Here is a 24,996-nt window from a genome sequence, read left to right as displayed (position 1 = left end):
CAAGGTGGCCTCCCCTCATCCAGGGCTGTGGCTGTGTTCCCATCAGTGACTCCAGCCAGCTCAGGTCCCCACCCCAAAGCATCAGGAAGACTCAACTGCCAGCCCAGAGGTGACAATGGGCTCCTGTGGCTGTGGCACGGGGAGGGCACAGCCCAGGCAAATGAGCTGAGATGTGGATATAGAGCAGTGGCTGTCCAGCTACACTGTGTCCATGCTCACTGGGATGGAAGGGAGCCTGGAGCAGCCCGGCCCAGGGAGGGGGCCTGGGGACAGCCAAGCCCTCGCCGAGCTCCAGGAGCTGGCCTTGAAGTGGTTCATGGAGACACAAGCCCCTTCCATCCTGCAGAATGGGGCCCTGCCCCCTTGGTTTCACGGATTCGTCACCCGCAAGTAAGGCTGCTGTCCCCAGGGCCAGCATGGCCCACAGCCCAGGGGGGCTAAGAGCCTGGCTGGGAACCCTCAGGCAGTGGATGGGCCTCTCCCTGTGCTGGATGGGCCAGGGGAGGTAGCGGACCAGGGTGCAGACAGAGGGGTCACTCCTATGAGCAGAGTGGGTACAGCACTAGCCCCACATGGGTTCATGGTAGCTGGGCTGCCAGGCTATACAGGGACAGAAAGAGGGAGGGTGACAGAGGGGACCGTCCCCGCAAATGTGGATGCTCATTTGTCCCAGAAGTAAAGGCAAAGTTTCAGGGTTTGCTTTTTGGTGGGCTGGCCAAGGCACTAGAGCAAGAATGAGGAACAGCCAGAAACGGCCCAGGGCCACGCAGGCACAAAGCCAGGGCCAGCTCTGTGAACACCGACACTGGGGACTGGGACTCACGCCTGGCTCCACTCTTTGCTATCCCAACCTAGAAACTGGAATAATGGGAGGGGGCCCAGAGGCACAGACTAAACCATGAGAGGCCACAGACCCCATCTGGATGGAGGACAAGCTGTCAGGCTTGATGGGCTGTCTGTGCTGGGTCTGGGCTGGGGGCACAGCTATGGGGCCTGAGCTGTGTGCCAGCCTAAGGTGGCCTAAGCAGCCGAAGCAGGCCTAAGCTGTGTGCCAGCCTGGGGTGGGCCCCAGGTCCCCACTAACAGCACATCCCCTGCCCAGGCAGACGGAGCAACTGCTATGTGACAAAGCTCTTGGGTCTTTCCTCATCCGCCTCAGTGACCGGGCTGCCAGCTACATCCTGTCCTACAGGTAAGCAGGTGCAGGATGTAGCCTGCAGGTGCCACAGGCCCTGCAGCCCGGAGCGGGACTGTCCCTGGGTGCCACCCCTCACTCCCTTCTGCATTGTCACCTTGTGACAGGCCCTTCTGAGCAGCACTGCCATGTGCCAGGGCCGAGGCTGAGGCCATGGGGGGTGGTGAGTGGGGGCTGGGAGATGAGGCTCAGCAGGTGAGCTTGGAGCCCCAAAGAGCAGCAGTTTGCCAGCAGGAAAGAGGGTGTGGATGGGATAAGAGATGAACCCCTGTGTGCACAAGTACAGAGGCCTCAGGGACAGGGTGTGGGGGAGCCCGAAGTCACTGGATGCAGCAAGACGCAGGGTCCCTCTACAACAACGCCTGGAGAGCAGGGAAGGCAGCCCGGGACTCTGGCGAAGGCCACAGTGACGGTGAGTCTGGTCACATTTCTGTCTCACCAGGTCTTCTAGGCAGCCTGTGGAGGGAGGCCTGGACATGAGGGGATGGAGGGGACACACGCGGGATGTCAGAGGCTGAAGTGGAGGTCAGGGTAGAACAGGGGCCTGCAGAAGTCAGACAGCAGAGCTGATCCCGGCCCAGGAATAGCTGGGTCAGGAAGGCAAAGGGCGAAGGTGGCCCTGGGTCAGGAAGAGGCGGGGTGCCAGGGTGAAAGGTTCAGTGTGATTCAAAATCAGCATCAACAGAGACTTCCCCAGCTTAAATCCTTACCGTGAATAAGTTTCCTCGCTTCCCTGTGCCTCTGTTGTCCCTTATGTAGAAGAGGAATAATACAGAACCTACTTCCCATGACTATTTTAAAGTATCCAGGGAGGGAACATAGTAGGACTAAATAAATGTCAGTCGTTGTCCAAACAGTTACTTTTTAAATGAGCCAGACACAATGCCAGATACTGTGAAACATAGCAAGTCAGCAGTTTTCAAGTATCTTTTCAGCATCGGGATTTTTTGTTTTGTTTTGTTTTGTTTTGTTTCTTTGTTGTTGTTGCTTCTCCTCTAAATGATATCTGAGGCAACTTGCAAAAGAGATCAGAATGGGGCTGCTCAAAGAAATAGAAATAGAGAAAAGGAAGAGAAGGGAGGCCAGAAAAAGTCCAACACATCTGTTCCCAGATCCACAGCACTTCCCATCTTTCCCATGGAGGGTCCGGCCACAATTGGACATCCAAATGGGAAAAAAAGGCCACTGCTCACACCATGTACACAAATGAATTCTAGAAAGATCATAAATCCAAGAGGCAGTAAGATTTCTCAGAGAAAACAGGAAAACATTTTCATAAGTAAATGAAAATGCCTGAGAATGGGATGAGCAAAGATTTCTTAAAATAAATTTGATTTCCTTAAAATAATTTTTGATAATAAAAGATGCCATTATGTAATCCCAGCACTCAGGAGGCTGAGGCAGGAGGATCGCTGTGAGTTCAAGACCAGCCTGGACTACATAGTCCAGGTCAGTCTCAACAACATATCGAGACCCTCCCTATCTCAAAAAAAAAAAAATGCCATTAAAGGAAGAAAAAGTCGAGGCAGAATATTTCAATACATATATCTAACAAAGGACTCATATCCAGAATATAGAAAGAACTCCTACAGATAAATAAGAAAAAAAACCAGACAATCCAAATAAAAGCAGATGACTTCAAGGGACACTTCACCAAATAGAATATCCAAAGGTCCATAAATGTATGAAAAAGTGGGGAAATAAAAATTGAAATCACAATGATGTGGGCGTGGTGGTGCACTCCTGTAATTCCAAGATCTCTGGGAGGCTAAGGCAGGAGGATTGCAACTTCAAGACTGCGCAATTTAGCAAGACTGTTTCAAATTTTAAAAACAATTAAAAAGGAATGGAAAAGGGCTGGGTTAAAGCCCCAGTTCCACCAAAAGAAAAACAATAAATGGCTAAAATGAAAAGAGGGATGTTATCAAATAGGTGGTGAGGCTGTGGAATAATAAAGCACTCACATCGAACAATTTTAGGAAATGATTTGGCCCAATCTATTAAAGCTAAACTGGGGACTGGGGTTTAGCTCAGCAGCTCTGCACCTACCTGGCAAGCATGAGGTCCTGAGTTTGATCCCCAGTATTAAAAAACAAAAAGGCTAAACCACCTCTGACCCATCAGTTCTACTACTTGGTGTGGTCTGAACAGAAATGAGTCCATATATTCATGCAAAGAATGTTCACAGCAGCTACATTTGTAACCTAAATGCCCATCCACAGAACATGTAAACTGAATTCTTTCATCAAATGAAATATTGCACATAAGGGAAAAGAGAAACTAATTCTACATGAACATCAATTAATTGATTGGTAATCAATCAGATCGGTTGAATGAAAGATGCTAGATATAAAATTGGGTAGAATTTCATTCACATGGAGTTCCATAAAGGGTAAAATTAATCAAGGTGATGGGGCCAGGTGGCAGCTCCTGGGAGGGCTGGACTGGGGTGGGTCCTTGGGGTTGGAAGGGTTTGTATCACGCTGGGAGAGCTCACGTGTTGGATGTTTAGAATGTTTGTGACTCCTCGTGTGTCCGTTATTCCTCCGTACAGAAGAATGATGCAGAGGGTAAAGGTAGAGGTGGAAGCCCACTGTTTCAGCAGTGTGGGGGTTAGAATGAGTTGTGAAGATACAGGGTTACATCTTGTCTTCATTTAAAATTATGAGATTTTGCCTACCATGGTTTTCTGGTATTCATTCTTGTCTTCTGAGGGGTTCTGAAGGTGAGTTTCTCACTAGCCTCATCCTGGTCCAGCCCTTCCTCTAGATTTCACCAGCGTAGGCCCAGGTCCTTCCCAGGCTCCAGAGCCCAAGGGTGTGAAAGCCTCCTGAGCTCCCCAGGAACACCAGGGCTCCCAGGCAGGCAGGGCCTAGTTGGGCGGGGTCCAGGCTGGTGGGTCTGTCCTGGGTGCCGAGCTGAGTGAGGCCTCTCCTGCCCCAGGCTGGCCCAGAGCTCAGCCCCCCACCCCTGACCACACTTTTATGTTGCAGAGGCAGTGATCGCTGTCGGCATTTTGTCATCAACCAGCTCAGAAACCGGCGCTACTTGGTCTCAGGGGACAACCTGAGCCACGGCACCCTGGCCGAGCTGGTGCGCCATTATCAGGAGGTACAGCTGGAGCCTTTTGGGGAGACGCTGGCTGCTGCCTGTCCCCGGGTAGGTTCCTCTCATCTCCTGGTTAGGTAGCGAGCCCAGACAAAGGCATCCTTCACTCAGCCATGTCCTGTTTTGCCTTCACTGTCTGCTGCCCTTGGGTACTTGGGTGGGGACAGGGTCTCTGTCTGAAAGGGGATTTATACCATCTTGCCTGAGGTCAGGGGCCAGGTGGGGACCTTTCATTACTTGGGAAGCCACTGAGGACCTTGCACCTGCTGTGTCCCCACTGACCCAGACAGAGGACTACGATCTGTATGATGCCATCACTCTGGGCCTCCACCAGACCAACCTGGGCCTGCAAACCCTACCGGCAACATTTCCCACCACAGTACCTGACAGGACTGCCAGCCCCCGTGTCCCTGTGAAGGCCCAGGGGTCCTTCCTGCACACAGAAAAGAGCGTAGACCCAGATCCCTGGAACCTTGCCAAGGAGGACAGCACCAAGGTGAGGAGATTCCAGCCACCCTGGGGAGGGCTGCCAGAATGGAGATATGGGTGCCACTTCAGTGAGCCCTGTGTGCTGTGCCCAGCAGTCCCTCCAGCTGCAGGGTGAGCACCAGGCCAGGCAGGAAGCACTGGCAGCTGCTCGTGTCAGGCCTGCCCCCGGCTCACTGGACATGTGTCATGTCTGCTCTCGAAAATTTTGGGGCTGCGCGGCTCTGAGCCAGTCACACAATCTCTCCCTGCCTCAGTTTACAGTTCCTGATGTTCCCAAAGGCATGAACGAGAGAATGGATATGAAATGGCTGGATGTTCCCAGGGAGTAGAGGGGTTGCCTGAGGGTCAGTGTTCTCCTCCTCAGCACCCCACAGGAGGGACTCAGAGCGCCTCCTCAGTCTCTCTCAAGACTTCTCACATTTAGCCTAGGATCGAGACTGTCACCCAGCTTCTCCCACTCCAGGCCTTGGGCTTGCAGTGCCCTTGGCCTGGCACGCTCTTCTCTCCAGATGTCTGCCTGCTCACACTTTCGCTGCCCTCAGCCTCTCTCCCATCCCTCCTCAGAAAGGCCACTTACACTTCAGAAAACATCCCCTTCCCCCATTGTTCTCTCAGGCCCATTCCCAGCACTGACCATGACTGATGCCACATGATCTCGTGATACATTAACATGCAGTAAGGGCCGGGGATTTAGCTGTGGTGCCACACCTGCCTCGCAAGTGCGAGGTCCTGAGTTCGATCCCCAGCATGGGACAGAAAAAAAGAGATTTGGGGGATGTAATAGTCACACTTACTCTATCATACAGTGGATCCAGATTCTGTGTAAACTCTCCAGAGCTGACCTTGCTCACCACAGAGTTCTCAGCACCCAAGAGTGTCTTCTACACAGTTGGTGGGCCCTAAATACTTGGAAAAATCCACAAGCAATGGACTGGTGGGAGTAGGGGGCTGAGTACTAAGTGGGGGGATCAGAGGTCCCAAGGACTAATGGACCACAGGGGCAGGAGCAGGGAGGGGTGACGTTGGGAAGCCCAAGTCCCTGAATGCCAAAGTAAGGTCCATGCTCAGAGTCCCGGAGCATGAGGGCTGTCAAGGACTCTGGATAGCATTCCAACCCTTTCCTGTAACAGTTGGGTAAACCTGAGAGACCCCAGGCAACCTGAGGACATCTCTGCAGTGGGTGCCCTTATGGTCTCTGTCTCTCTCTCCCTAGGTCCGAAGCAGGGTACCCCCACTCCCTGAGAGGAGTACCTCCCTCCTGGATAAGTCTCCTGCCACCCCTGGCAACATCATCTATGCGGACCTGAGGAAGACAAGCCAGGCACAGCTGGGTTTGGGCACAGCAGTGTCCAGCCAGGCCTGTGTCCCAGGCAGGGAGGCCCTGCAGAGACTCTCAGATGGAGACCAAGACAGGCCTGACGACCTGGGGCCTATTCTCCCTAGGCTGAGCCCAGACCAGGGCCCCAAAACACTTCCCACCTCCTGGGAACCACTCCTGCCCCCCAGCTCCGAGGCCCAGGGATCCTGGGCTGCTACACGGAGGCAGGGGTTTCAACAGCTGAGCCATGAGGCTCTGTCCTGTTCCCAGGGCAGCTTTGCTGATGACCTTGCCAGGGCTACAGGTCTCCTGCAGGAGGCCTGTGATACAGATGACCAAGAGGAACGGGCTTATGAGCAGATCCCAGCCTGCCGGGGTGGCCCAGCCAAGATCCTGCCTCCCAGGGCCAGTCCCACATACAGCACACTGTCAGGGCCCACGAACAGTGCCTATGAGAGGACCTCAGGGACCCTGGAACTCCCAGAGCGGGGCAACACCTACGAGCAAATCCCAGCAGCCAGGAGGAAGGAGCCTGGACGGACACAAAAGGTATGCTCCGTGGGCAGAGGGGACTGTTGGGCCTGGGGACACCTTGGGCAAGGGCAGATTAGGTCATTGACCCTGCCCAGACTTTCCAGCCCTGCCTGCATCCGCCTGGTAGTGGTGGTGGTGACAGGGAGCTGCAAGATTCAGTGTTTAAGAGGTAGGTATTGGGGCCCTGACAGCTTTCTCTGCAGCAGATGGGCTTCCTACCCCTCTCTCAGCCTCTGCAACGGCCTTGGCAGGTCTTGGCACTCAGAAAGGGAGAGGAGCCCTTGGCCTTAATTATGGCTTAACCTCCCAAATATCCTAACTTTGGGTAGGACAACTTCCCCAGAATTAGCAAGAGAAAGCACAGGGCATCTAGCTAAATTTGAATTTCAGATAAAGTACTTTTTGAAGTAGGCCTCAAATGCTGCAATTGGTCTTGGTTTGTTTGAAAATCAAATCAAGCAAGGAATTCTGTGTTCCTCATTGGAGATCCTCCCCAGGACCCCACCTCCTTCTCTGTGAAATGAGCTGGTACCTCTGGTTATGTACAGCTACAGCCCAGGGGACAGTGCTAGGTAACCTGTCACTCTGGGCTTAGCCATGAATAGGATGTTGTTTCTGAGAAGGAAGACAGGGGTTTCAACAGGAGTGGGGATCAGGAAGGTACAGGGAGGTGGTCCAGGTGGGGCCGGCCAGGGTTCCCAGGAAGCAAGAGCCCCACCCCTCATTCTGCCTGCACCTGGAGACAATGGCACCAAAAGGCCATCCCCACTGGCAGGGCCTTGGTCTCAGGCACTAGAAGCCTCTGAGATCCCAGGTGTGAGGCCTCTGCAGGAATCTCACTGGGTCCCCACTTGGTCAGGCTGTGCCCATGCTCACATGCAACAGCCTCCAGGGTCCAACCTTCCCAGGACCACAGAGTCCTTTAAGGACCTCAGCAGCCACATCCCAGGCCTGCTCTTCCCCTGGAGGCAGCACCACATCGTGTCTCAAACAAGGTGGCTCTGGGTACAACTCCTGGCCTCTAGCTGGGGTGTAAAGTTCTGGGGTCAGGGAAGATCAGGCCTCTGCAGGGAGGTCAGGTGGGGCCCATCATCACTTTCCACATCTTCTTTTGTATGCGTGTTGGTTTCTTTGAGATGGGGTCTTGCTATGTAGTCTGGACTGGCCTTGAACTCACTACATGGTCCAGGCTGACCTTCAAATTTGCAGTGATCCTCTTGCCTCAGTCTCCTGAGTGCTGGAATTACAGGCTTTTTCTTCTCATACTCTTCCTTCCCATCCCTTCCGTGGTCAGATAAGTGTGAATCCTTCCTGCTAAACTGGCATGTAAGGTAGTTTCATGCACTGGGAGAGGCATGAGAGAGGAGCCAGGAATATTCCAGCTACACCTCATTTCCCCGGGCATGCGCCCCATGCCAGGCCAGTGCCCAGACCCCCTAACCCCATGTTTCTCCCTCCCTGCAGCCTGACAAGCTCCGGAAGCTCTTCTTTGCAGACAAGAAGCACAGGTTCTGAAGAGGGTCTAGCCCCAGGGTTCCCTGGTCCCTGTACTGTGTTGGGATCAACTGAAGCTCTCCACTCACTGGAAGGCGCCCTGGAATCCTTAACCCAACCAACCACTGTGGACCAGGCTCTGAGATGCAGCCTGGTTGCTTGCCCAGAGGGACCTTCCTCAGCCTGTGTGCCTGTATGTCTTGCTCCCCAGCACCTGCCAACCACGCAGAGGAGGAAAAAGGCCACAGAGCAAGGACCGGCCATGGGCAGGGGTCAGCGTCCCACTTCCCAGAGGAGTGTACCAGGACAGGCTCGGAGCTCACTGGAGTGTGACAGACCTGGGCTGCCACAGATACTTTCCTAATGGACAGGGGACATTGTGCAGCTTTCTGGCTTAAGGTCCAACAGCAGAAAGGAAGAGGGGAAGGAGCTGCCTTCTTTCTCCTGCCACAGGGATGTGACAGCAAGGCCTGGCCTCAAAGCCACAGTTTGACCTTAAAATGGGTCAGGGCCTCCTCAGCCACCCACAGCTCCTCCTGGCTTTCCTCATCCCAGCCTCAGACACAGCTAGGCAAATCCTGATGTTCCCAGCCCAAATCCTTTGTGCTACAAAGGAGAAACCAAGGCCTCTGGTGGAGGGGCAGTAGATTGGGGCCACATTGCTAAGCAAATGCCCTCTAGAAAGGCTGCTCATGCTGGGGTTAATCTGGGACATAGTGGCTGGTGGCATGTGCAGCCAGCCAGGGAGTGCTGGGTGCCATCCCTGTGTGATCAGGCCACCTGGGCCTGACCTCTGCATCTAGCCAGTCTGATTTGTGGCCTTCACCCTGTGGCCTTGCCCCACAGAGCCGAAGACTGGCACAGCTCTAGACACGGCTCAGGTCTCTTACTCCTTCAGGCCAGGCTGGCTCTGCCTGGGATCCTTCCTGTTTTGTTCCTCATCCCCCTTGCCCACATGCCCCACCTCCATAAAGGTGACCACTGGGAGTAGTGACCAGGACTGACCTCTCCAGACAGAAGACCATAGGAACCTTCCCTCCTGCCTGACCCTGGGCACACGTGACTTGAAGCACATCTGGGCGGCCTGGCTATACAACTTCTCCCTCTGAAAAGCAGGGACATGACAGCCCCTATCTCCTGAGGGTGGGAGGATCGAGAAAGGTGTCTCCCCCCAGAGCACTGTGCTGAAACCAAAGGCAGTGCCTGGAGAGGGGAGGCCGTGCTTCACTTTGCACCAGAGCGCCGTGTCCATGGAGGATCCCAGCAGCCAGAAACAGGTGCCTCGGATTATCCCCTAACACCAGCAGACACAGAATGAAGGACAGTGTTTACTACAGGAGTTCACAAATCTGTGGTCAGCCCACATCAGCCAAATTCCACACCACTAGAGAAGGCGGCCTGGGTGGAGCTCACAAACCAGGCAGACAAGGATGGAGCCCTTTAGACCACTGCTCACACCCCTTTGCCTTGGGAAGGGTGGCAGCGGGGTGCAGCCTGGCATTTGGGAGGTAAATTGCATAGCTTAAAACCCTGACCTCTTTTTTTTTTCCTGCTTGTTACCGGACAACTGGGGTATCTGCCTAGCACATAGACAAGTGGGACCCCACCACCTCCCCTTAGGTTTCCTGCCTTTCCCTCCCAGGGAGACAGAGGACCCACAGAGGGACCATGGGCCTGGGGCTGGACCACCTCATACCCTCTTCCCTGGTTAGGTTGTTTTTTGCTGTTGGTGGTGTAAACCCAGGGCGACAGCTCCTCTCCTGGGCAGCCGGGGCCGCAGCCCTGCAGACAGTGTTGAGGATGGTGGGCTTCCAGGCCCTCTAGAGCCCTCAGATCCGGATGTGGAAAGTGCTGGGAAGACAGAAAGGGCAAGAGGGTGAGAGGCCACTGCAGGATAGGCAGAGCTAACCCAGGCCTAACCAGCCCTGGCTTTAGGGAAGCCACACTGAAGGGCCATTAATCACCCCATGGAGAGAAGTCCAGAAGGAACAGCGGCCCTTGGAGACTCCAGCCTCCAATCATAACCAAGAACCTTCAGGGTCTTCATGCTTCCCGTGGGAGTCTAGCCCCGCAAGGGCTTGCATGTGACCTTCTGGCCTATGCACACTGCCCATGGCTGTCTCCTGAGATGGGCTGCCCTCTATGACCCCAGCGTCCTGGTCTGCCTTGCTTGAGCCCTAGGCTGGCAGTACCTGAGGAAGTCGGGGGCCTTGGCGATCATGTCCTCAAAGTCTGCAAAGCCCAGTTTGCCATCGCCATCCAGGTCAGCCTCCTCGATGACCTTGTCACACACCAGCACCACCTCATCTTCATCCAGCTCTGACTTGGTGAGTCGGGCCAGTGTCAGCTCCAGATCCTCCTTGCAGATGAAATTGTCAGTGTTGAAGTCTACAGGCCAGAAGGGAGGTGCCAGGGGAGATGTTTGAGCCAGGGCTGATTCCCCAGAAGCCCCAAGGAGTCCTGCCCTATGTTAACCTTGTCCCTGGCTGTCCACACTGCCTTCTCTACCAGCCCCTGGCATACCCAGGGTATCTTTATGCACATTCCAGGGATACTGGGGAGCAAGGGGGCTCATCTACACGGCATATCTTAAACACACACAGTTGACAAATCAGTACTCAGAGCACCCCCAAACCCCATGAGTAAGTGTACAACCATAGCCTAAACCTGAGAGTCCCTGGGAACCTTGGACCTCCTGGCCTGACCCCAGTGGACTTCTAGAGCAAAAAGACACCAAGGCTGGCCTACATTCTAGGGGAAGTGACTGAGTTAATGCCAGAAAGCCATACAGAGAGGCAGTGGGGATCCTGCCTGAGGTCTACTGGACTAAGACCCACATTCCCTGAGTGGTACCATGTGCACAGGAGGGCCTGAAGTCACACATCTGCAGCTAATTAACACATGTATCACGTCATGTACAATACAGACATGCGATTTTATCTGTCAGTTAAACAGAAAAACCATATTGGGAGAAGCAGGAGCCCCTCAGAGCGGCCACACAATGGGCCTTGCACACACAGAGCAGAGAGCATGGTTTGGTTCCCCTGGGATGAAGGTCTGACTTCCATCCCCAGCACAGCAGAGGGGTTCATGGGACTGAATCACAGGTACTAGGCTCATCACAGAGAAGTGACACCCTTCTCACCACACTCAGCCTAAAGCCACTTGAGTTCTCCTGCCTCGGGTACCCTTCCAACAAACACCTATTCACCCTCCAAATTTCTGCCCAGGGGGAGCTTTCTAGATGTAAGGACTCCCTTGCCAAGTTTCTCAGCCCACTGGGCTGAGATGTGAATGATGGTGATGAAGATGGCAATGGCTGTGAGCACTGTGTGCCCTTCCTCATTTAACTACTCTATGGAAAGGAATTGCCAAGGACGCATCCCAGGTCCATGCTGGACCTACAGCCTGAGCACTCAAGGGTGCCCAGCACCACCTTCCTGTCTCAGCATTGGCTGTGAAGGCCTCTGGGATAGGCCCATGGTGGGTTCATCTCTGCCCTTGGGAGCACACATGAGGGTCTTTGCCAGACAGTGGACTGGGCCCTCTGCCCATTCTGCATGAAGTACAAATTGCAAGTCCCTTGTGGGCAGACAACAGCCTTTCCCAGACAGGTGGAATTCCAGAAGCTCTCAGCATGAACCATGCAGCATGGTTTAAGGGTAGACACACAGGAGCTGGCTTTCTAATATACAAACACATTGTGGACACAGCTAAGCCAAAATCTTCTGAAACAAACATCACAACAAATAAATGCAATCAGCCCTGATTGGTTGGGCTGCCTTAGGATCACAGCTGCCCAAGGTGCTGAGGACAGGAGGCTTATTACAGCTCTTGTGGTCCAGAACCAGAAGGACTAGCCCTCTTCAGACACTGGTGTCCATGTCTGGGAAGGGACACCAGGCCCACAGGCCTTCAGTGGGCGAGCTGAAGGTGAAGTTCCCTCCCTCCCGCCTGTGAAGGGGAGAATTATTGCATTCTAGCACCCCCTGGTGGCCCTTGAGAGGCAGGCCATGGACTGGGTCATGAAATGGGTATTTGCTGCCTTCCCTCTCTACAACCGACTGGGCCTCCTTTCTGGCCCCCACACTCTATAGGACTCTCTATAACCTAGCTGCCCTTGCCCCGGAGCCCTGCAGTTCCAGGGCCCTGAGCACTAGGCTGCTGCCTGGCTTGGTCCCCACAGCCTGGCCCTAATCTGCCTCTGGACTCACTGCTCTCCCCATCCCGTGCCCCAACCTCTCCCGTTTTCCTGAGCCTTCACCATCTTGCTCCTCAAAGTCCACAAGGACACCCCCTCTGCCATAGATGCCACCCTGTGTCTTTGGGAAACATGCCTCCTCAGGTCCCAGATCCTGACCCAATATCACCACATTTGTCTCTTACTCACACCAAGACTCTCCCAGGTGTGGTTTGTCCTCCTGGCCAGACCCCAACAGAGCCACTGCTCAGAGGACAGCTTAGATACCTGTCCCTATGCCCCACACCCTGTGTCCTCAGCACACGCCCCACACGCTAGGTCCTCACCGTAGATCTTGAAAGCGTAGTTGGCCTTCAGCTCCCGGGGAGCTGACTCACAGAGCACAGAGAACATGTCCACAAAGTCGTTGAAGGTGAGGTTCCCCTCACCATCCTCAGAGAAGGCCTCCACGATCCTCTCCTTGAAGGGGTTCTCCTGAGGAGGACAGCACAGCCATCACTGTCACCGAGCCAGCCAAGCAGGGGGCTCAGAGATAACAGCATGCATGGCCTCACATGTGTGGCCTGACCCTCTGAACCTTCGTTTCCCTTCTGCAAAATGGGAACAGTGAGGGTATCTGCTCGGCTGGATCATCAGGGACTCCAGGAGCTGAAGCGTATGCAGGTGGGAGCCAGTCTGGAAGGGTGAGGAGCCACACGGGACCTCTGTGTGCTCACAGGAGCTGTGCCAGAGGCAGGAGCGAGGACCTGCCCTGGAGCCTGGAGCAGCTCCAAAGTATCCCCTCCACAGGAGGAAGACAGCACCCAGGGAGGCAGAGGTGGAAGCAGGGCCTGAAAGGCCGGATACCTGGACCCAGACACTCAGCAAGAATCACAGAGCCAGTGCCAGCACCAGGCCTGCAGTCACCAAGCCACCTCCTGCCCCTGAGGACTGGGCATCAACCCACTTCTCCGATGCTCTCAGACTCCCTCATCCCTGCTGGCCAGCACTCAGCCAGCTCACTGTGTGCCAGGCTCAGGCCGCCCAGAGGCTCAAGTACAAAGCCTATGGTTCCTTTCCTTGGGCACTGCATGCTCTCCATTCTGTGAGCCTGGTCCCTTGCCTTATAGGCAGGTGCTCATCCAGGTCATGTCCGTGGCTCATCTCTCAGGGGACACTGTGCTGTCCACTGACTCCACCTTCAGGACCCCAGCCCCAGCCCAGAGCTATTTTCAAGGCTCCCTGGCTGTGTGGAGTTTGCCCAGGTGCCTTCTACTGCTGGGGTGCACTTCAGAGGCTGGGCAGGGAATGTGGGGATGGAGCACCCAAGAAGTGTGTAACCTGGGCACAGAATAGCAGCCTTGCCCAGCAGCTCCAGATGTGCTGAGCTTGAGCCTGCATTCTGAAACCAGTCCCAAGGGACTTGGATATGTGTCTGAGAAGTGACACTGTCGATGGCCATACTGACCTCAACAAGGAGCCACGGTCATGGAGGGGGAGGAAAAAGGTCACCTGAAGGAGAGCAGGTCAGGCCACTCTATGAAAGGCAGGCAGGTGGGCAAGGACTGGCATTGGGCCCTGGGAGGGCACAGACCCACAGCCCTGCACAAGTGACTCATTCCCTCACTGAGACATGGAGAGGTCCAGACATCTTCTCAGTGCCACACAGCCATGCAGGGAGGTGCTCAGATGTCACCCAAATGGGTGCAGATGCCCATCCCCTGCCCACATGCAGGGCATGCACATACCCGGAGCTCCGGCATCTGGATGATTAGGCTCATGGGCACATGGACAATGGGGCTCTTCCTGTAGTCCATGGGTACCAGGTTGGGAGCCAGCTCGTAGAACCGTGCGTGTAGCCTTAGGGAACAGAGGTAAGGCATGAGGGGCTGCCACCGTTTCCTGGTGCCCTCCAACCTGGTCTGGCCCAGCTCTGAAAACCAACCTCAACCAGGCCCAGATGAGAGGCAAAAGGGGACTGACTACTCTGCCCACAGGAGATGGGGTTGGCAGGGAGGGGAGCTCTGCCCAGAGCCCTGTGCTGACAGAGACAGCGCTTAGCCCCGCTGTTTCTACCACTACCTCCTCCTCCGGCCCTGGGCCCACACTCAGGTCTTTCCACTGTTTCCTCTGTGCTTAGCACCTCACAACAGGTTATCTATTTAACCTCCTCCCCATCACTGTGCACACAGATGCAATCCCGTTTACCGCTCAGTAAACCAAGGCCTGAGAGTGAAGGGTGATTTGTCTAAGGCCACACAAACCTCTCCTCTCCACTAAGTTCAAGAAGACTTACATATTTGTCCTACCCTAACATCTAGGACCAGACACACTTGTGCTACTTGAACTGCTCGAGCATAAGGCAAATATGAAAGCTTTCAGGTTTATTTTAGAAAGTTAACAGTGGCCTAATGGCGGGACCTAATAAGCGGTATCTAGAATGAGCCAAATGTACCTCACACCTAAGCACAAAAGTCTTCTAAACTAACACACCCACAAGTCTCATCCCAGAGGGTCTAGAAGAATGAGTCATTAGGACCAAATAGGGTTTCTGTCAATTAAATGCATATATGACTGTATGGCTGAATTCACACAAAAAAATACCTGGTAAGTTCCATACCACAAGTCACACTAGAGATCCCTTTGACTGTGAGGGGAGAGGTGGTGGGGGGCTGGTTTTACTCATTGCTTTTTACCTACTTTTGAATATTTTAGGGGGTTTAAACAATTTTTTGGTGCTGTAGGTTGAATTCAAGGCCTCATACCTGCAAAACACTCTCTACCCCTGAGCTATACCCCCAGATCCAATTTGTTTAGTTTTTTAAAGTATTTGTTAACAAAAATAAAAAGTATGCTAAAAGTATGCATTATTTTTAACAAAAGATAATTTAAAATGTTTAGCAAAACAAACAAAAGGAGTTTTTTCTTAGAACTAGAAATGAAAGGACATCTCTATCTCAAATCAGTATCCAAAATTATACTTAAATAATAAAATACAGGGATAAACCCATACAACTGGGATACCTATAATCACCATTAATGTATAAGGTTACCTCAGGAGTGCTTGCGAATGTAATTAAGACAATGAAATACTACATTCAAATATTGGAAAAGAGAAAGCAAATTATGACTATTTGCTGGAAAATCAAAAATAATCATCTTTAAAACTATTTGAATTAGAAAAGGCTCAGGATCTTTTCTACACAGAAATATATATACAGTTACAACTGGCTTGACACATGAACAACTTGGGTTACTTCTGGAATTCTCACTTTAACTTACAAAGTCTTGAGTTACAACCTGAATGCCGGCTGCTTGTACTTCCAGATGGTCTCAGATACAGATTCAACCTTTAAAAGAGTTCTGGAAGGACCATTACGGCATCCTTTACTGTGTGGGGTTAATTAAGAAATCCTGGGCCAATGTCTAAGCACACTGAGATCTGTCTGTGTACAGGAGAGATTTTGAAGGCTAAGGAGCCTTGAGCCTTCAACTGACCAACCTGAGTTATAACCAGGCCTTGGGAACAAATTGAGTTTGTAAGTCAAGTGTTCATTGTATATTCACATATATTTGTGTCTCAGCATTAGTTTATTTAAAAAATGATTACAGGGAGTAGGGGTTGAAGGGAGGGAAGGAGGATGGAGAAAAAGTAAGAACCAAGATGGATTATGTAAAGGTGTAAATTTCCAATGGTGAATGTCACTACGTTGTAGACCTTAAATGTACCAATAAAATTAATTAATTAAAAAAATGATTACGAAGCCTCATTCAAAGCTGGGCTGCACCTCAGTGCTGGACACTTGCCCAGCATGTGGGGGCCACTGGGTTCAATCCCAATTTCACATATACACAAAGTGAAAAGGTCCAATTCACATAACTCAAAAGAATCACAAATTCAGAAATGACTAAATATAAAAGTAATACAACTTGTATATTAAAAATGGAACTGCACCTGCCTGGCAAGCTCAAGGTCCTGAGTTTGATCCCCAGAACCAAAAAACAAAAAAACATAAACACCCCCAAAACACTGAACTTAGCTGGGAGTGGTGGTGCACTCCTGAGATTCTGGCGCACGGGAGGATTATCCCTTGAGTTCAAGGTCAGCCTGGGCTACAGAGTGAGTTCAAAGTCAGCAAACAAAAACCAAACAAACAAACAAAAAATAGAACTTTATCAAAGGCTATTAAAATATTTTAGGTAGTTAGATAACTGTCATGTTTTTCTAATTAAAAGACTTAATATTGCAATGAAGCCAACCTTCTCTTCATTTTTCCTTAAAATAAATACAATCCTGATCAAGATTTGCAAAGGAACTTGCCTGATTCAAAACTTTGGAACAATAAATTGGAAGAGTTGGGGGAAAGAGCTGTTTTTTTTTTATTTTGTTTTTGACCGGGGATCGAACTCAGGACCTTGAACTTGCGAGGCAGACGGCAGCGTCAGTGAGCTAAATCCCTAGCCCAAAAAAGCTTTTTTAAAAACAGCAATTGGGAGAACATTTGCCCTATTAGATACTAAAAGAGTTTAAAGCAGTAAGAAGAAAAAATAGTACGGAACTGACACTGGCACTGAAGGACAGTGTACTGGGAGAGGACTGCAGAAGAGAATCAGTCTATGACATACAGCATTTGAAATCCCCGGGGAAAAGACTACTTTGTCTGAATGTCAAAAACCAGTGTCCACCTTCATGCATGGCTTTCACAAGCTATTTAAAATATAATTAGCCAGGCGTGATGGCACACGCCTGTAATCCCAGCACTTGGTAGGCTGAGGCAGGAGGATCGCTGTGAGTTCAAGAACAGCCTGGGCTACACAGTGAGTTCCAAGTCAGTCTCAACTACATAGTGAGATCCTGTCTCAAAAACAACAAAAACAACAACAACAACAACAACAACAAAAATATATATATAATTAGCCACATGTGGTTGCACAGGTCCATAATCCCGACTACTCGGGAGGCTAGGTCAGGAGGATGAAAAGTTTGAGGCTAGCCCCAGCAATCTAATGTGGACCAGTCTCAAACTAAAAAATGAAAAAGGGCTGGGAGACAGCTCAGTATGAGGACCTGGGTTCAATTCCCAGGAAGATGATGATGATGATGATGATGATGATGATGATGATGATGATGCGTATTTAGAACTTAGTTGCCAGTGTTTACAAAGGAAGAGATTTCACGTTATGCAGCTGGGTTTCCTGGCCATGCTGGGGCCGACAGCTGCTGCTTCCACAGAGGTCCATTCTAAGGTTCCACTTAACAGTGCAAGCTGGCACCCACAGACAGCTGAGTTTTAGACTTCTAGATTAGTAGCTCAGTGTGGAGGCCCTGGATATAATCCCTAGTATTCCAGACACACACACACACACACACACACACACACACACAGTTGAGAAAATAAACAATAAGGTAACAACTAGGCAAACACCTTGGGGTGCTAAAGGGCTGAGACTTTCTGCCTGAGGGGACAAGGACTCCTGTCCCCTGCATTCAGGAACACCACAGAACTGGGACAGGGAGCTGAAGCCCTGAGCTTCACAGAAGGAAAGAGGCTGGTAGAATAAGGGGTCATGTGGGGCTCAGTGTAGGGTGAGGGAGAATGGGGCCTACCACTTCTTGACACCAACCCACACTGCTGAGGAGAAGAGTCCCCCGCTCAAGCTTCCTCCCCGCCAGCAGTCACTGCTGCTTTCCAAAATAGCTGGGAACAAGGCTGGGAGGAGAGCGGACCACAGACGGGTCTGCACCGTGTACAGTGGGTGGTCCCAAGGGGAGGGGGAGGGGGGACATCAGTCACCCTGGCTCTGCTAGAGCCCAGGAGGGGGACTGAGGAAAGCAAGGGGGCTGAAACAGGGATGGAGCCACCATGTCCCTGCCAGGAGAGCTCACCAGGAGTCCTGCCTGTCTCTGCCCTTCCCACAGGGTAGGAGGTGAATGGCAAACCCTGGGTGTCCTCTACGACACTTAACACTGCCACTCTGGCCCCTCCGGCCACAGGGACCTGGAGTAAACAGCACCAGAGATACAGGTGGGACCCCTAAGACTGCTGGGGACAGCTAGGGCTCCTGCTCCAGGGTGACATGGCGGGGACAGACCCAGGCCTCCTATTCGATGGGGACATGATGGGGAAAGGAAGCTTCACACCCGCCCTTGGCTAATATACAGAACAAGCCCCAGGTTCAGTTCTCCAAGTCCCGGAGAGTGCTAACCCAGGGGCAGGTCTTGAAGGAACAAGTGACAGAGTGGGGAGGGTATCCACAGTCTGGAGGAGGTGTCCAGCTGCCAGGGGTCCTTCACCTCTCTTGGCCTCGGGCTTGGCTTCGAGCTACAGAGGCTGGGATGCTGCCGGGTACAGAGTTGGGCAAGCCAAGGCTGTAGGAACCAGGACACCCCCAAAGCCCGGGCATAGCTCGGGCTCCCGCTGTGGCCTTGAGCCACCCTCCCCTGGGGGCAACCCTGCTGCTCTCAGTAAGACCAGTTGAGGAGTAGGAGAGGCCATGTCCTTCACCCACTGCTCTCCAGCTTAGAACACCCTCCCGTCCTTTACTCAGGCTTCTTGGCAAATCCAGGTAGTGCTGGCGTCTAAGCCAGTGATGCCCAGAGCTCCCTAGGCTGTGAGAGAACTGTGTGCTGGGGTGCCAGGAGATGGAGGACACACAGCTGACTCTGGAGGGAAGTGTGGCAATGTCAAGGTGGGAGTGACAAATTGGTCCCAGGCAGCAGGGATGGCCTGTAAAAGTGCCAGAATGAAAATGGTGTGGGCCTCAGGAGATACAGCCTGGGGGGCATCTGCGACACAGGGCAAAGCTTAGGAAGGTCTGCCCACCAGAGCACGTAGGCAGTGACCGTGGGCTGTATTCAAGAGCCACCCTGTCCCAGTGGGGACTTTGCTCACATCACCAAGCCACAGGCCAAGTCCCAGCCATCAGACACTAAGTGGGGTGCTTCCCCCAGTTCCCAGGAAAGCTGAGGCAGGGGGGGTCACACATTGCCTGTGGCCACAGAGCTGGGACTTGGGAGTACAACCCAGGTCCCCCAAGGCCAGGCCTCTGAGTGGAGAAGCAGGTGACCCCACTTGTCTGGGGACAGGTAGAGTGGCAGCCTGCACAGGCACGCTGTCCAGCCAAGCAGAAAGGTAAGGGACACACTGCAGCACAGAGCTCGGGAAGCCACACAGGCGCTGGGCCAGCCTCTACTGCTCTCTAGGGAACACGAGCCTGAGGCTTTGCTGTTTTTTGTTTGTTTGTTTGTTTTTGTATCGGACATCAAACTCCAGACCTTGCACTTGCTAGGCAGGTGGGAGAACACTGAGCTAAATCCCCCACCCTCTGCTGGCCTCTGATGCCATCTGATAGCCTGAGCCAGGGTCCGGCCAAGGCCACAGGGCAGGCTTCCCACTCTGATCCCAGCTCTCTGTCTGGTCCTGAGGCTCTGAGACCCCTCATCTTTCCTACACTGGACCACTCCCCGGACCTACCAGGACAGGGATGCCCCTGATGTCTAGACCTCCCAGGGGCAGAAGGACATTGGAGCTGGAATATAACAGACATGGGCTCCCTGCAGTAGCTGCCCCACAATGCAGGGAAGCAGCAAGGGACCTGTCAGTGGCCAGTCTCTGGTCCCTGGCCATGTTGCTGAGTCCCTGAGCCACAACTGTGTGGTAGTGGTGGGGTAACAAGATCTTCTTGTTACAACGTCAGGTGAGGATTAAATGACTCCCACCCTGGAGAGAGGCCAGTGTAGTAAACAGATGCCGCGTGCCTGGCAGAGGAGCTGGGAACAGGGGGGAGCTCTCAGGTCTGCACAGTGGCCCAATACACCTGAGACCTGGACACAGTGCCCAAGCCCTTCCTCAGCACCAGCTCCTGTAGGCAGCCCACACAGGGTCCCCAGCCCACCCGGCTGCAGCCCCAGCCCTAAAGGGGTGACCAGAAGCCACACTTACTTGAGGATGTCCTTCTTATTGAAGAAGGTGCAGTCCTGTGGAGGAAAAACACATGTGGTGGGCCTAGGGTCCCAGGCCCCTTCCTCAGCCCTGCAGGCACAGGGCATCACAGGACAGTGCTGGACAGGGCCAGAAGTTGCCACGAACCCTGCCCAACTTGTCCAGGGACAACTGACTCCAGGGGATCTTGGGATGCTGGGCCAATGCATGTAACCCACTAGGTTGCACAGTAGGGAGAAAGACGGGGTACTAACAGGTGGGCATGGCTGACTTGAGGGCCAGCAGGATGTGCTACGGGAGGACGGCAGCTAGACACAGCTCTGGAAACCCCACATTGCAGGCCATAGGCCTTTCCACCTCTGCTCACCATTGCAGCATGATGGGAGAAAGTCTCCTTGGCTGGATGCTGGGCCCAGTGGGCTCCTGTAAGCAGCAAGTGACAGCCAGGTAGGCCTTGGGTGCCACCTGGAGCCGCTGGACACCACAGCAACTGGGCTGCACACTGAGGCAGCTGTGTGAGGATGCACAGGGCACACACAACAGCAAAGCTTCCAGGTAAGCACCTCCAGCAGAGCTGGGAGGCCCCTGGTGTGGCTTTCCAGGAGCTGTGGAGTCCAGCGAGTCTGTTCTTCTGTGGTCTGTGGCTTCCTTGTTAGATGAAGGCCCCATGCCGCTTTGCCCCTCTTGGAACGAAACCCAGTGGCAAGGGGGTAGAGGGTAGGGTGGGGAGTGGGAGTAAGGGGGTGGCTGCTTTGCTTTTGTCAATGGCTCTTTTGTGGAAAGACTCAGGGAGCACAGATAGGAAACTCCCTGCCTAGCAGGCCTAAAACTCAGATGGGAAGGGGCCATGTGGCCAGATTCCCCTCAGAAGGCCTCAGGCCTGAAGCAGGCAGCAGAGGCAGGGGGCTGTACCTCCTAGGTACAGACCATCCCCCATGGAAGGACTAGAATGCAACAAGTCCCGGCTCCCCTCTCCCCTCACCTGACCTGTGGACCCCACCTCCCCACTTCCCTTCTCCTCCCTCTCTGATTCGTGGGTACCAGTGGAAAGATGCACGAGTTCCCCACATAATCCTGGTCCACAGTTACATTTCTCCTCACCAATAGTCCTTACGGCATTGTACTTGGACCAGCAGCAACCTTGCTGGGAACTTGGTGGAAATGCAGACTCTCAGCCCCCACTCCAGATTCTGAAACAGACACTCAAGGGGCCCAGGAACCTGCATTTCCAACATCTCCCACCAAAGCTGAAGTGAGCAAACATGAGGACATCTGCCCTGGAGCAGAGTCCCCTGGGGAGCTGTTTAGAATGTCTATGCCCCTATGATCCCTCAGCAGACCCCAAACCAATTACAAAGGAATTTCTGGAGGTCCACCTGGGAACCAGGGGTCTTCAAAGCCACTTGGGAAATTCCAAGGTGCAGTCAGGCCAAGAGCCATAGCACAGTAGGATGTTTATCATGTACCTGGCTCTAAATATTCTAGTCAATTTGGGCTGAGTGTAGTGATGCATGCCTGTAATTCCAGCACTTGGGAGGCCGATGCAGGAGGATTGCGATGAGTTAGAGGCCAGCCTGGGCTACACAGTGAGTTCAAGGCCAGCCTGAACTACATAGTGAGACCCTGTCTCAAGCAAACAAAATAAAATAAAGTCCACTTTGGTTAGTCCTCCACACAGCATAGGAGCCAGGCTTTACCTCTCTATTTTACACATGGAGAAACTGAAGCTGAGGACCTGGCTAGAAGAGGTGGGGTCTCAGGACTCAGCAGCAGTGAACAGGCCAGGCTGGCTTTCCTAGTGAAGTCAGAGGTTACTCAGTGACAGCCTGTACCTACCCCCTAGCCTAGGACACTGTTCCCCACCGAGGTGCCCACCCTCCCTTCAGTGTGCCCAATCCCTCCATGCTCCAGAGCTCAACTCAACTGCTACCAAGGGGAGCGGGGAGCCTTCCTGCCTGCCACCTCCCACATATCTGGCCCCATCCAGCTATGCCAACCCCAGCCTGACATTGCCCCACCAATCCCACACAGTGTGGGGTCAGCCTCCAGGGTAGCCTCAGGCTACGTGGGTAGGAACTCCTGTCTTAGAGGCAGCAACCCTGAGGCCCAAAGAACCCAGTGCTCACTAAAGGCCAGCACGTCTCCTGTCCACTATGCCCTGAACCCAGGATTGTGGAATCCCTGTCTGAGTCACCATTCATTCATTCATTCAACATCCTTGGGGGCTCCTCTGTGCCTCAGTGGGAGCCACATGGGAAGGGAGAAGGGTGTCAACACACACATGACACAATGTAAACCACTCTGCAGCACAAGAAAAACTGGGGATGAGTGTGTTTTGTGGGCTGGCTGAGTACTCTGCTAAATGGACTGGGGAAGGTCGGAGGGGCCTGTCCGGCGCACTGAGGCCTGCCCTAGATAGAGGTGGCAGAATGGGCTGGAGAAGGGGTGAGGGTGCTGGCTGGAAGCTCTTCAGGGTGCCTGGAATATGGAATGAGAACTGAACCCCAGCCAGGCCAGTGCTCTGGAGTTAGCATGGGCGGTCACCCCAAGACACCATGGAATCACTGAGAGAGGGGAGGGTCACACCTGTCCTTTAGAAAGGCCCCTCCTGTCCTGCATGGCTGTCCCATGGACAGCTCCCCTGAGGACTCCCACAGCAACAGGGCCCTGGCTGGCTTACAGTCGGTACCATTTTGTCACCGGATGATGATCAAAGAATAACTGTGCTTTCCATTGGTGATCTACATCGTGTCTGCTGAAAGGAACAGGAAGGAAGGAGGGAAGAGAAGAGGGGGGATGAAAGGGGAAAGAAGGAAGAAGGAAGAGTGAGAGAAACAAGAGGCGAAGAATGTGGTCAGATCTCCCAGGAGATGCAGAGGCCTGGCTCAGAGCCAGCATGGGGCTAGAAAATGGGATTTCCAGGTGACAGGAACGTGAGGCTGAGTCACACGGCCTGTTCCTAAGGGAAAACGTGGGTTGAGGAACAGTAAAGTGTTGGAATGGCTGGAGGAGCAGCAGTGGGGCCTGTTTTAGGGTTTGAGGGGTCCAGGTGGTGAGTGTGCAATGCATAGGAATGGTCTGGTTAAGAGCCTAAGCTTTGGTATCCTTGGCCCCTGGAAACCAGGAAGGTGACACCCCACCTTGGAAAGGAAAGACTATCAGGCTGAGAAGACCAGGGAAAGCTGGGGGTCACTTGCAGAGGTGGGGCAGCCGTAATTCAGGGTCACCCCATCTAGCCCTGCAGCCAGGCTGGGGAACTAGAGGGAGGAGAGAGGGCTCTCAAGTTTCATGGCTCTCATTTCTCCCACCCTGTCTAGCAGGGCCCTGGCAAAGGACCAGAACCAACGCTGGGCCGGGCTTTGCTGGGTAACCTAATGCCAGGCTGATCTGAGTGGGAACCAGGTCCCTATCCCCACCAGGGTGGGCTTTACTTCTGGGTATGGGCTGCTTGCCTGTGCCACCTCTAGCCTTTATCTCACCACCCCTCTACTAGAATGTCTCCTCCAGACCCCACTAGTCAAACTCCAACTCTAAGGACCTGCCTGGCACTGCCCTATTTCTGCACCTTCCAACCTCAGCAGAAGCCTCTGCCCTGCCAACCCCCCCTGCCCACCAGCACTTTTCCCTGGGACACACTCTGCCACCTCCTTTAGTCACAAAAACCATACTTAGAGGTAACAGTCTGTCTCAGCAGAGACTCTGCATGCCTAGCCCACTTCTTCTGAAGGAAGGGAAGCGTGGGATTCATGATTAAAATGCTTATGAGCCCTGCCTGGCCTCGGTGGTAATGAGGCTGCCTTTTCCATCTACTCTCCTTAGCGTGGGGCTAGGAATCCACCCCATTATGATCAGTGTGCTGATGCTACAGCAGAATCTGGAACACAGCAGGCACCCCACCTTGCAAAGCCTCTCTTCCGGCCCGGGGCCTCTTGCTAGAACCGGGGAACCTATACTACTGACAATGAGGGCTTCAAGGGGAGAAGGGCCTTTTATTGCATCTTTGCCCATAGCAGAAGACCTATGCTTTAAACCAATAGAAGTATTCATGAAGCTACAGGTACCTACTGTGTCCCTCTCTCCTGGAAACAAAGGTGATCACACATCCTGCCACTGCCTGAGGATCAGAGAGGAAGCCATCAGAGTTGGGCCCTGAGGTATACGAGAACAACCACCTGGAGATGGGAGACAGAACCCTAGGAAGGCAGGAACTGTACAGTGTTTTCAGGTGGCCGCAGGCAGAGGCAGGCAAACAACTGGGGACACTGTGATGCAGAGGGGAAGGGGGCTCCATCCTTCCACCCCAAAAGTCACACAGGTGAGCCATCAGATCCCACCTGGATAGGGGCCCTAGGGGGTCTGTCTGGGCACACAGGGCAGAGAGAGGCCCATGGCTCACCCGCTTGCTCCAACGCAAACCAAGGTGAGCTCCAGAGGACCTGGTGCTTCAGACCCCTGTGGCTCCGCATTCACCAACTGACTCCATCTTCCTCGCAGTGGCCCCAGGCTGCACGCGAAGGGCAGAGGGCAGAGGGCAGAGGGCAGAGGGCAGAGGGCGAGGCCCGAAAATCACCAGCTGGAACATGCCTCATCCCTGGTAGGGAAACTGAGGCTGGGGGTGGGGGGGCACCAACCCAAGGTCGGACGCACACGGAGCCCTGCTCACCTGGTAGTTGTCCAGCTGCTCTTCGGTGAAGATGGTCTGTTTGTTCCCCATGGCGGCGGCCCGGAGCCCCGC

The 24,996-nt window shown here is 53.4% G+C and overlaps 2 protein-coding genes across 6 annotated transcripts in view; one reads left to right on the top strand and one right to left on the bottom strand.

The window, feature by feature from the left end:
- Positions 1–223: 223 nt before the first annotated feature.
- Sh2d7 (SH2 domain containing 7) lies at positions 224–8,173 on the top strand. Its single transcript, XM_010619479.2, has 6 exons — positions 224–390; positions 1,103–1,192; positions 4,189–4,354; positions 4,590–4,799; positions 6,006–6,659; positions 8,109–8,173. The coding sequence occupies exons 1-6, from the start codon at positions 224–226 to the stop codon at positions 8,157–8,159; spliced, it is 1,338 nt and encodes a 445-aa protein (XP_010617781.1). The 3' UTR covers positions 8,160–8,173.
- The window catches only part of Cib2 (calcium and integrin binding family member 2), a 26,081-nt gene continuing 8,917 nt past the window's right edge, over positions 7,833–24,996 (bottom strand). The window contains exons 1-7 of one of the 5 annotated variants that reach the window (XM_033756019.1): positions 24,658–24,726; positions 24,327–24,375; positions 20,262–20,296; positions 14,067–14,178; positions 12,666–12,813; positions 10,331–10,526; positions 7,833–9,989 (exon numbers count right to left, since the gene is read on the bottom strand). In XM_033756019.1, the coding sequence (XP_033611910.1) occupies positions 9,968–9,989; positions 10,331–10,526; positions 12,666–12,813; positions 14,067–14,135 (435 nt within the window). In that variant the 5' untranslated portion in view covers positions 14,136–14,178; positions 20,262–20,296; positions 24,327–24,375; positions 24,658–24,726 and the 3' untranslated portion in view covers positions 7,833–9,967. Of the gene's footprint in view, positions 9,990–10,330; positions 10,527–12,665; positions 12,814–14,066; positions 14,179–20,261; positions 20,297–24,326; positions 24,376–24,657; positions 24,727–24,924; positions 24,991–24,996 lie in introns of those variants that run through there. The other 4 variants (XM_010619480.3, XM_033756020.1, XM_010619484.3 and 1 more) reach the window with 4 other exon arrangements.

This window comes from Fukomys damarensis, unplaced genomic scaffold, assembly GCF_012274545.1.
Source record: "Fukomys damarensis isolate Sample0158 unplaced genomic scaffold, DMR_v1.0_HiC HiC_scaffold_25, whole genome shotgun sequence".
NCBI classification, from domain to species: domain Eukaryota; kingdom Metazoa; phylum Chordata; class Mammalia; order Rodentia; family Bathyergidae; genus Fukomys; species Fukomys damarensis.
The sequence above is the reverse complement of the archived record's forward strand: the minus strand, read 5'-3'. Positions and strand labels throughout refer to the sequence as shown.

Coding starts and splice junctions, on each gene's coding strand:
- Sh2d7 (XM_010619479.2), top strand. CDS start 224: ATGGAAGGGAGCCTGGAGCAGCCCGGCCCAGGGAGGGGGCCTGGGGAC. Junction 1,193..4,188: donor AGCTACATCCTGTCCTACAG/GTAAGCAGGTGC, acceptor TTTATGTTGCAG/AGGCAGTGATCGCTGTCGGC. Junction 4,355..4,589: donor TGGCTGCTGCCTGTCCCCGG/GTAGGTTCCTCT, acceptor CCACTGACCCAG/ACAGAGGACTACGATCTGTA.